General features: G+C 38.9%; 1 protein-coding gene across 6 annotated transcripts; it reads left to right on the forward strand.

Annotated features, from left to right (window-relative positions):
- Window positions 1-3,848: 3,848 nt before the first annotated feature.
- Window positions 3,849-8,439, forward strand: LOC124015737 (AN1-type zinc finger protein 2B-like). 6 transcript variants are annotated; one of them, XM_046331179.1, is made up of 10 exons: window positions 3,849-4,031; window positions 5,103-5,176; window positions 5,467-5,561; window positions 5,736-5,867; window positions 5,972-6,123; window positions 6,218-6,331; window positions 6,648-6,741; window positions 7,197-7,279; window positions 7,688-7,827; window positions 8,096-8,439. In XM_046331179.1, the coding sequence occupies exons 2-9, from the start codon at window positions 5,122-5,124 to the stop codon at window positions 7,797-7,799; spliced, it is 837 nt and encodes a 278-aa protein (XP_046187135.1). In that variant the 5' UTR covers window positions 3,849-4,031; window positions 5,103-5,121; the 3' UTR covers window positions 7,800-7,827; window positions 8,096-8,439. The 6 variants fall into 6 exon arrangements, with proteins under 6 accessions (XP_046187135.1, XP_046187131.1, XP_046187133.1 ...); XM_046331175.1 differs by having other exon boundaries at window positions 7,688-7,772; XM_046331177.1 differs by having other exon boundaries at window positions 6,648-6,732; window positions 7,688-7,772.
- Window positions 8,440-12,178: the final 3,739 nt, after the last annotated feature.

Consider the following 12,178-nt stretch of genomic DNA (forward strand, 5'->3'; position numbering starts at 1 on the left):
AGAATATTCGAAACCCAGGAGATCTACTTATATCCACATCGTAAACGAGAAAAGATGTTTTAATTAAGAGAAATCAGGTTAACTTAGCGCTAATTTACAAGCCCCCTGCTTAATGAATTGTGTGTGCAGTTCTCCCTTTAAATAAATGGGATATCTCTCGGTTTCCTGCTATAAAGACTAGCCTATTAAAAAGTAGCATGTCATTTAATAAGTCCACATTTCAATAATGTTCACATGAAATATGCATATTGTCTGACAATCAAGACCAAATGATTGATGAAAGATTACGTTTCTTGATTCTGATTAGAGGTTTAGGCATGCAGGCAATGTTAGGCATATGAATTAATTACCGGGGATGACGACCAGTATAATGTTGCAGCAATAGGTCAAAACGTGCATGGTGACAATTCCATTTCTCACTCTTCAGTGTGTCTATACACTGGCCATTATACATTAATCAGAGGCCAATGCAATGTCATTACTTACCATATAGGCTACTCGGAGGTTAGATCAATGGAAAGTGGCGAAGCGTTGGAGAGGCATGCCCAGGATCCCAGAGCAACTGCACCTGCTCTGCACATGGGCGTGGGCCTACACCTTGACCCCACCGACAAACCATGAAACGTTATTTGTTTTCAATATGGCGCCTAAAGTCTAAAAGAGTTGTGGCGCCAACTCGTGGCTATTCTAAGTCTTCAGCAAAGGCTTCGACCGCAAAGCTACTATATAACATTGTTAGGCCAATTTGTCCTTTCCAAAGTGATTAAAAGCACACAAACTGACATAGCAAATTGTAACTATTCAATGTAGCTCGTTACGTACATACATATTTAACTGCATCTATGAACTAAAATAATCAATTAACTGGGAATTTGTTTTTTCAATTGTCATGCTTGTTTGACTATTTTCTTATTCAAATGAAGCCAATCGTTATTTCATGTGCCCCTCCTTCATTTCAGTAACCCTCTCCCCATTGAATTGTATTTCAGAGGCCTGCTCTCTGCTCCACTGACCCTGTCATTGCGTTAACTCCCCATTCTTCTCCATCTGTTCATTTTCGTCTTCTTTTCAGTTGGTGTGTGTTTTACCACACTGTCATTCACACGTTTATTGACACCTCTTCTCCACGTGCACTCTGCTCGCCTTCGCAGGTCGCGAGCAGCCTTCTCATCTGGCCCATTAACTCATTGAGATGAAGTCTGGTTAAACAAAAGACAGAAATGTGATACCTTGTATTCATAAACCGTTCGTCCCCTCACGCCTGCTTCCCAGTCAGCCTCGTGGGCATGGGCTCCCATTCTATAATATATCTACTAACACACCATGAAATCTGTGAATAATCTCACAATGTTAAACAGACCATGTCTATACTAAATCAGGCTTATATAAACTTGATAATATATTGACATAACAATGGCTCCCAACGTATTTATGCATTTAAAATGTCCATTTGAATTGCTATCATTGGTTGGAGAAAAAGTCCAAGAATGTTCTATATGCTTGGAAAGTTCTATATAGTTGTAATAATGAAACCAAATTGTGATCAATATTTGACATTAAAGACAGTGTTCATGCTTAATTGTGTTTTTGACCGAAAACAATACAGATATGGCCAGCCAATAGGCCTCTTAGATGCATGGATTATTAGGGACCATCCCCATGTAGGCAGCCTATCGGAATTGAATCTTTCATAAAAGGATTATTAACCAAGAATAATACTATCTTATAATAGAAAAAAACAAGGCGGGTTTCTGCCCCCTAATTTGTCATGATGGCAATTACCATCCAATTTAGCAAAACCACCAATCTTGTACTTGTCTGGATGCTCGGGCGTTTTTATAGCAGGATAAATAAATCAACCAAATCGTTATTCAGTTCTCCTGGAAACGCACACCTATTGAATAAAAAAGGCATTCTGTCCCTGAAAAGCACAAGGGGCTATTTGAGTCGTTATGAAGGTTAATTCAAATGACTTTATCTCGTCTCATTGAAACTTTTAAAAACTGGATTAGACATCAAATGGAGGAGACTTGCAAGAGTTGGATTTAGAATCAACGGATTATATGCATTTGAAGTTAGGATCATTCATCTGATTAAGATCATATTTTTTACCAATGTAATTATGAAACTTTTTTGAAAGAGAAACTCAAATGAGTACAAAGATACTGGTTTAATAATAATGGTTTAGTAACAGCTTTAGTAACTGGTTCATAACCTGTTTTATTGTGGTCTCTCATTCTAGAAAAACAACAACATTTGACTCCTGTTTTCCAGGAGTGTAGAGAGAAACTACAGAGTTTATTTATTTATTTATATATATATATATATATTTGACATTGAATAGGCTTTAGGATACTGTAGCAGGGCTAGTTGTGCTATAGCTCTCACCTAAGAAACAGTGGCATCCTGAGATTGTCCAGAACAAAGTATGACCAAGGAGACTCAGAGGTGACTGGCACCATGAGGACAAACTGTCCGGAAGCCATGTCAAATGTGGCATCCAAAATATTGCTATGGCAATAAAGGGATGGGGGTTTGAAATGATTACAATCATCTTCTAATTCGAGCAGATATAGTGTGAGCAAAGGAAGAGGAATCCCTATGATGAACCAGGTGTTCAGCAAGCGATGCCATCTGGCAGCAGAATTAGCAGCTTATGAGCCAGGTGCTACAGTACAGGGGAAGAATCTAGACGAGTGCCTCTGATCCCTTCTCCCAGCCTCTGATCATAACACTGTACTGTTGCATAATGAGAATAGTTCATTTTGTGGGTTGACTCTACTATAGAATTACTATTTCTAGCTAGTTGACCTCTTGGTGATGGGGTTGATCCTGCTATGCTGTGTGTTCATGTGGATTCCAGTGCCTCTTCAACAGGGAGTTGCTGCTTTAAGTTAGGCTTTGTTTCTAGTAACATCATCATTAACAATCACTATCTATGTGTTTTTCATACTCATGTCGAAATGGTCTACAACTTCATACTTTCAAAATCTGAAACTGACCAGGTAGGCCCAACCTCACTAACCCACTCAGTTACAATTTCTGTACGTATATAGTGTAACTTTATCTTTGCAATGACAACTTTCCTCTGCAGTTACCCTTCTGTTAACGCATGCATGAAACATGAGATTAGAGGGTCTATTAACGGGACTGCCACAAAACAAAAACACAGTGGCCAGTCATAAACAACCAGATCTTGAAGACTGTATTAGACGTCTGAAAGAGCTCTGCTGCCACCATCTGGTAATGATATACAATTACATTGACTGCAGTATTGCACATTTTTCTCTTTAGACTCCAATTTGCTTCTAGTGTACACAAAGGTACCTAGCCCATATGGGCCATTTCATCAACATGAATGAATCACCTATATCATCACCTACAGGCGATATTGTGCTGATGAATAAAAGGGCACATTTACTTGTGAAACAAAGATATGTGCTCTGTAAATAACACATCTATGCTATTCAGCAAGTAAACAAATACAATATCAAACACAAAAACAGTTGGAAGGTGATAGCTATCCAAAATCAAAACTAGCATTATTCTGCTTATTTTGTGTGATTTGTTATACCATAGTTATATAGACCTACCATGATTCCAGAAAAGCGATTCATTCTGACATGACCTTTAACTAGTCTGGCGAGAGACTAGCTAGTCACCTTTATATCTAGTCACAGTGACACAGCATTATTTTGAGCTGTCCGTGGTGCTGGTTTAAGACAACCCAAAAACGTCTCAATTAGACGTTTCGTAAAAACCAGCACCAAGGACAGTTCTCAACAACGCTGTGTCACTGTGATTGATCAAAACAACGCTCCATCACTGCCTCGTGTGGTACATTCTGGAACTCTCTAGCTAGTACAACCGTGAGGAGGGGCGTAAAAACAACAGCGTCAGTGACGCTTCGATGTAGCTGGCTGTCAAGGGAGCTTGCTAGCCACTCGCTTTCCTCAAAATTCAACGTTAATCTCAAAGCAAGAGGGGAAAGAATAATCCAATATAACTGTCTGGTTGAACCAGGTCTCTGGGTAAGTGAGAATAGTCGTCTATTTTTGCATGTATTTTTCAATTTACTATGGTTTGCTGTTAGCTATCGTATCTAGCTAGCTAACTAGTCAGCCAACCAACCCAAGGCAAGGGCAGGAAGGGTGTCTCCAATCCAATATTCGTTTAGTGTTCGCTAACTAGCTAACGAGCTAACGTTCGTGATGGTAAACAATCGTCCCAAATATATTTCTGCTAAATATGATACTTTTCGAATTAACGGTAAGTTAAATGAGTAACTTAAACGTTCGTTATCTACCAGTAACAACGTAATGTTAATGTTACAGTAGTTGTCTAGAATGCTAGCTAACAACGTTAGCTTATCAGCAAGTAAGCTAGCTAGCTAGCTAGCTTCATTTGTTGTTGTTGGCCTGTAAACCAGGAACAAGCTCATCAATGGTATTCCATAAATAACTCAATAGTTAACGTTAGGTAGCTTAAGCGCAGACAATTCTAACATCTGTCTGTTAGGTAATTGCATTTATGTCCTCGAGCGATTGTACAGGGAGGAACTGGCCTAGTTACTAGCTAGCTAATTAGCCATGATAAGTAGCTAGCTAGCTGACTGCTAGCAGCGAGGGAGACTGCTGCTAGATACCCCATTATAACTTAGCTAGTTAGCTAACGTTAGTCAAAATGGCAAAATGTAAGCAGCAAGAGGCGATGGCATGATTCAGCATTCGTTATCATAGGAAGTCCTAGCTACCTACATCTAGATGGGTAGCTAACGTTAGCTACCTGTATCTGTCAGTGGACAGATCAGTCTTCCACTGACTGTACACGTCCATAATAAGCCTGTTACATAAGCATAACTAACTTTAGTTGAAAGGGAAGCACGTAAACAAAGGGACTTTTTAAATATCCTACAATTGACATGCTGAATATACAGTTCTTAAAAAATGAAGTGATGCGGACCAAGTTAGTTTTTTTAGATAATCTGTCACAGGTCAACAAACATTGTTTATGCATGAGCTTAGTTTATAATAATAATAATATATGCCATTTAGCAGACGCTTTTATCCAAAGCGACTTATCTATGTATCTTTCAATTGAAGGGTGTATCACCATAGTGCCATGGAGTTACCAAATCTAGGAGAGCATTGCTCTGAAAACTCCTGCAAGCAGCTGGGTGAGTGGTTGTTTATGTAATGCTGTCTCCATTTACTACCTCAATGCCCCTGGGACCCTTCCAATACAGAGCCTGTTTGTGTTCTCTTCCTGTCATTTCTAGTATAGCTTTGGTATCTGTAAATAGTTGTGGTTTAAGTCAAGTCCTCCACAACCAATTGTCATGGGCTGCACTACCCATTATCAGGATGGAAGAGGGATAGTGAGAATTGAATTGATCTACATTCATATAGATGATCTCTATCCTTTGCCATGGAATCAAGACCTTGACATATTTCTTATATCTGACAGATTTCCTACCAATGAGATGTGATGCCTGTGAAGAGATTTTTTGTAAAGACCACATAACCTATGCAAATCACAAATGCATGTCATCCTACAAGAAGGTACATTTTAAATAATTTAGCAGCATCGTATGTTTGAATTAAAGCAAAGTTCCTATAATGTGCAGTTAGTATGTAGAAATGAATGTATGCTGTTCAACCTTATTAGTTGTCTGCATGTTGTCTATTGATCCAAACAGAGCTTTAATATGGCTCTCTGCTTGATTCTGTCCCCAGGATATCCAGGTCCCTGTGTGTCCTCTGTGCAACACCCCGATCCCCATCAAGAGAGGGGAAATGCCAGACATCAAGGTTGGGGAGCACATCGATCGCGATTGCCAGTCGGACCCTGCTCAGAACAAGAGAAAGGTACGGTTGATAGGCTTCTCCACAGGACCATTTACACAAACTGCCCATGGTTAAAGTGAAGTAGCTATGCCTAATCTAAGCTAACCAACCTTTTTTTACGGTAGATATTTACAAACAAATGCTCGAAAGGAGGCTGCAAGCAGAAAGAAATGATCCGAGTGACATGTGACCAGTGCCACATGAATTATTGTCTTAAACACCGACATCCACTAGACCATGACTGTAAGCCTGAAGACAAACCAGTCTCCAAATCTGGGTAAATATTTCCCTCCACCTTATGCCATTTATTGATTGTGGTGCACATTGTGAGCTTTTGCGGTATAATGATGATTACATTGGATTTCTTTCAGATTCGCTGCTTTCATGCGGTCCCAAGGAGCATCCTCTAGCAGTGCCTCCACTTCAGGCAGTAGAGGAAGTTCTAGGCCCGTTTCTAATGGGAATGCTAGGACCCAAAGTAGTCGGTGAGGATCCTCATGTATTGATTTTCGAAACACCACACTGAAGAACCACATGAAGCTTAAATAAATAAACAAGTGATATTGGCAAGCACAGTTTGTCCTCTAAATTCATGAGAGGCATATTGTCACTAAAGCACATGGGATGGACGAATTGACAGGTTGATTTTATTGTCAGCGAAATATACTACACGTGGAAAGGATGTGACATTTTTGTCCTTCACAGAACTGCTCTTACCTGTTACCGCTGTGCTTTCTAGAAAGTGTTGACTTGTAGACTCTATAACCCCACTGAGCATTATTGGTTTTGATTCTATCACAGCAGTGCTCAGGCCATTTATAATCCAGCTCCGGCCGTGCGGCCCCCTCCAGCACAGAATGTAGTACCTGTTTCGACATCCTTTCAGGTTGGCCTGGTATGCATAACACTCTTACACCGCTTGATTGAAACTACTGTAAACTCTCTTCTCTGAATAATTCCAGTCCATTCATTGAGATTCTGTAGTCTGCTCCTGTTTATTCATTGAGATTCTGTAGTCTGCTCCTGTTTATTCATTGAGATTCTAAAGTCTGCTCCTGTTTATTCATTGAGATTCTAAAGTCTGCTCCTGTTTATTCATTGAGATTCTAAAGTCTGCTCCTGTTTATTCATTGAGATTCTAAAGTCTGCTCCTGTTTACTCATTGAGATTCTAAAGTCTGCTCCTGTTTATTCATTGAGATTCTAAAGTCTGCTCCTGTTTATTCATTGAGATTCTAAAGTCTGCTCCTGTTTACTCATTGAGATTCTGTAGTCTGCTCCTGTTTATTCATTGAGATTCCAAGAAGAAAATAAAGAACATCCTGCGTTTATCTGCATATTGTGATTGCAGACTGAGGAGCAGGCCTTACAAAGAGCGCTGGAGATGTCCTTGGCTGAGTCGGCTCGCAGCACAGTCCAACAGCCAACACTCAGGTAATAAACAATCCCCAATAAATCCCATAATCCAGCATCACCCACACATAATATAGGCTGTCATCATGTCCAGATGCCATCAACACAACCCTCTTACCTATTGTTTCTCATCACTAGCTCTTATTGCTACGTGTTTGCTCTAGTTGAAACGCAGGCTATTTGGTTACTATAGGAGAACACAATATTAATAGGTTTGACATTCCACTATGTAGCCCATGGTGGGATGTCCATGATGGCTTCATAAATGAAGGACAGTGGTGCCCACAATTCAGTGTTTCTTCACCTCATGATGTGTGTTGCTGCTCCTCAGACCTGTGTGTGTGTGTCGTTGTGCCTCTTGCTTGCTCTCTGCAGTGTGATGATGATGCATTCCTCTGTGTGACATAGAAGTGTTTGTGTCTGTCTCAGCCCTCAGGAGCAGGAGGATCTGGCTCTGGCTCAGGCCCTTGCTGCTAGTGAAGAAGAGTACAGACGCCAGCAGCGGCGACAACAGGTATCCAGAAAACTTAGGCGTCAGTAGCATGCTAACAGGACAGGACCTCACCTAGGTACATTGCCTCCATGGCGTCCCCTATATTCCTTCATCATCCTAACTGGGTGCATTTAAAGATCAGCTAAGGAGAAAATGAGTGACACAATTTTGAAGTACTACTTAATGTGTATTTTATCTGATGGACCTATTAAATGATCCTATTAATTTTTTTCTCCGCATGTTGAATATATGCCATAAATGGTGAGACAAGCCTCTCACTATTGACTCTTTGTCTTGACTTAAATAGACTTTTGCCTGTACTAATATCTCACTTTCTATCGTAGGAAAGAGAGTCTGCCAAACAGTCTTCCTGCAGCCTATCATAAACCCAGATCAGTGTCTGAGCCCAAGCTGCTACCACCAGTAATCAACTAGCAACTGTGCTACATCGATGGAACCCTCCAGCAGAACTCTTAATGTCCAGTATCACTTATCCCAACTAATGAACAGTCTGGGACTTTCATAGAGATATATTGAATAGTATCACTGCTTTCTCTCTATTCAGCACATAGTCTAGACAGGCTTTCTGTCCTTTTTACCAATGGCTCTCTATGTACATATTTTCTATGTTGATCATGGACATTTAACCTCAGCATCAATGTTTCTTGAATAAATTATTTTAAAGATGTATTTGTTTCTGAGGCATGTTCTATGTGCAAGGCATGTATACAGGAGGATGGATATAACTGGAGAGGAAGGAGGTTTGGAGAACTAGAATGCAATTAAATTTCTATGGGTTAGAGAAAACGGTCTCAGCCCAAGCTTTGCCAATTAAGAATAAAAAATCAAGGTCATTATTTAATCCAACTTATTTAAATCGAAGATTATTGGTTTAGTACACAGTTTAGCAGATGTTATAACGGGTGTAATGAAATGCTAATGTTACTAGCTAGTCAACTTGTCTGCATCATCATGACAACTGAAAACCAACAGGTACATCATACACAATACGGAGTTGGTTTTATTATGCTATTGACTAGTCTTAAATTGGCAGTGCTTGGTAAATGGAATGAACACAAATACACTTGTTGATTTCCGTGATGTTGATGTGTATTATGTTGTTCCCCAACACATCCATCAGGACCTTTGCAATCTTTTTCGACGCAGTTCCAGTTTTGAATTCCCTCAGGGTAGGCCTTATCGAACTTGGTTGTTGAATTGAAAGGTAAGTGGATAGAAAGTGTCTTGTTATTGTCAACATTTTATCGGTAATGTCTGTTTTCAAGAAGACTTTAGCAGTTATTGAGCACCAACCATAGAAAGAATTCCTGACAGCAAAAACAGCTGAGACAAAACCAACATGAGCAAGATAGGAGTGCAGCAAACTGCAACTTCAGTGTTTTGCTGGTGCATATTCATTACGCCCATTCTGTTGCAAAACGTTTCTTAAACGGAACGAAATGTGGAGGGACTTTCCTGAATTTGTCCAATAGAAACTCTTGTTTTGCTTCCGTTTGGTTCTTAAACGGTAAACGGTTTCCGTGATGAATACACCTTTTGTTATGCATTCATACTTTGTCCAACAGAGAGCAGCATAATGTTGCATGTGAAATCTTTGTAACGTTATGTCACATGCCCGAATGCAACATCTGTAAACTTCACCGTGAAATGCTTAATTACAGGCCCTTAACCAATGATGCCGAGTTAATCAAATATTTACTAAATAGAGTAAAACATACTTTTAAAATAACATAAAATAACAATAATGAGGCTATATACAGGGGGTACCGGTACCGAGTCAATGTGCGTGGGTACTCGTTAGTCGAGGTCATGTTTTACATGTAGCTAGGGGTAAAGTCACTATGCATAGATAATAAACAGCAAGTAGCAGCAGTGTAAAAACAAAGGGATGAGTGCTGTTGGGCAGGTTCACAAGAATGTTTTTTTTTTCTCTCCATAAAGAAGGCTCATTTGTTGACTATTTTTTTTTGACAGATTGGGGAAGTGCTGCTCATGTTGTCATGGTTATGAATGAGTCAGGCTAGTGTGTCACTAGCATGATTGTGGCACTCAACAATAATTAAATTCCTTGAAATACATCTGATGCCATAAATGAAAGATTATTAAGGTAAATACATTCTGAGTAATATTTTTCACTGATAAAACATGACCAAGGAAGCTATGCATTACATAAAGAATTGATGGAAAGCAACCATGTTCATAACTAAAAAACATGTTAATTGGCAAACAAAGTTAATTTGCATAATGGTGTGCTTAGTCACCATTTAGCTCCATTAGTTGTTACGACCTCCTCACCCTCAAACACTGGAAAATAGCACATAATTGTCAATTGTCACAAAGTGACATTAGTTATAGGATTACTCATTTGGATCTAGTGTCATCTGAGCAAACAGAATAAAGGCACACTCTGTAGCTTCCCATTGGGCACATCACATAATTTCAACATGGAAGTGTGGGTAATATTTGATTAAGGTTGATCAATGAAATTTCAACCTTTATTCACCCACTCAAAAAGACAGCCAGAGGTTTGTTCAATTCCCAATGTGTTATCACTTTCAACCATCTAAAAGCACAACCAAATTCCATTGGAAAAACTGTCCGATTCTTTATTTAGCACAACAAAGTTCAAATGTAAATACAATGTCAGATATTTTTTAATTATACAAAAATGTAATGTGTTATCACTGTGCTTCATCTAATAGCACAACCAAATGACCTGAATTTCAGTTGAGACAACATTCAAAGTACATAGTGTAAGTACCGGGCATAATAGCACCAATGTCGTCCTAAAAGTTACATGTTTGAATCCGTCCATAGAACATTCTTCCAAGAGTCTTGATGATCATCCAGGTGCTTCCAGGTGCTTTTTTGACAAACTTGAGTACATTTTTTGGACGACATTATGGCTGGCGAAAACCAAACACTGCATTCCACAGTAAGAACTTGTCAAGCATGGTGGTGGTAGTGTGATGGTTTGGGGATGCTTTGCTGCCTCAGGACCTGGACGACTTGCCTTAATAGAAGGAGCCATGAATTCTGCTCTGTATCAGATAATTCTACAGGAGAATGTCAGGCCATCTGTCTGTGTACTGAAGCAGAAGCACAGCTAGGTCATGCAGCAAGACAATGATCCAGAACACACAATCAAGTCTACATGAAAATGTCTGAAAAGCAACAAATTTGAAGTTTTGGAATGACCTAGTCAGTCCATACCTAATCCCTATTGAGATGTGGCAGGACTTGAAATGAGCAGTTCATGCTTGAAATCCATAAATGTCGCTGAGTTAAAGTAGTTCTGCATGGAAAAGTGGTCCAAAATTCCTTCCACAGCAACTGATCAACAACTACAAGAAGTGTTTGGTTGGAGTCATTGAAGCTTAAGGTGACACAACCAGCTGTTGAGTGTAAAGGGGGCAATTACCTTTTAAAGCAGATGCATTGGGTGTTGCATAACTTTTTTAAATGAAATGAACTGAATAAGTATGTAATTGTTGTGTTATTTGTTCACTCAGGTTCCCTAAATCTAACATAACGTTTTGGTTGAAGATCAGATAACATTCAGTATCAGAAATATGCAAATGTAGAGCAAATTAGAAAGGGGACAATTACTTTTTCACATCACTGTAAATATAAACATTTAAAGAATATGACTAAATCAAATCAAACTTTATCTAAAGTGCATTTAAAGTTTGATTTGATTTAGTCCTATTCTTTAACTTTGGGTTTTGGTTTAGATGGAAATGTGAATCCAACACATCAATTATGAACTTGGAAGATTACATTTGAAAATCAACAAAAACTTGAAACTTTATATTTATTGTTATGTTTTTAGTTGAACCCTGGGTTGAATTGAAACTAGCGGTTGATGATTTTGCAAATGCTGTTTAAGCCAATGAATGATCGTTAATGATGTATGAGTTAAGTATAGTTACATTCCATTTGCTCTGTTAAACCTATCATTGGAATAGTTATTAAGAGATCTCGCAATAATCATTCTCACAATAGCACATTAGTTGTTGTCAATCACAAATATCAAAGCTAGGCAAGTCTGGCCACAGTTAAAACCCTGGATGCGAGACCAAATGGATAGCTGTAGATAGGTCAACTTTCCAGGAGGAGGTGCTGCTGAACTTATAGTTTTTTTTCTGATAGTGGATATATAACGTTGAACATCTGACGTTGTTTCAAAGGTACTAATTCAACATATTTTATACAAGGTTTGTCTGTTGTTGAAAATTGGTAATCACGATGACAATCCTGTTGTAAAAAAAACGTATCCTTGACTTTTTGCAAATCCAATGTATTTAATCTGTAGATTCCACATCACAATACATTGTGAAATTCCATTGAAACAATGTTGTGTGCTCAGTGGGTTATGTTTCCTGTCAACAGTGTGGCTCTGATTG

This window comes from Oncorhynchus gorbuscha, linkage group LG26, assembly GCF_021184085.1.
Source record: "Oncorhynchus gorbuscha isolate QuinsamMale2020 ecotype Even-year linkage group LG26, OgorEven_v1.0, whole genome shotgun sequence".
In the NCBI taxonomy this organism is placed as follows: domain Eukaryota; kingdom Metazoa; phylum Chordata; class Actinopteri; order Salmoniformes; family Salmonidae; genus Oncorhynchus; species Oncorhynchus gorbuscha.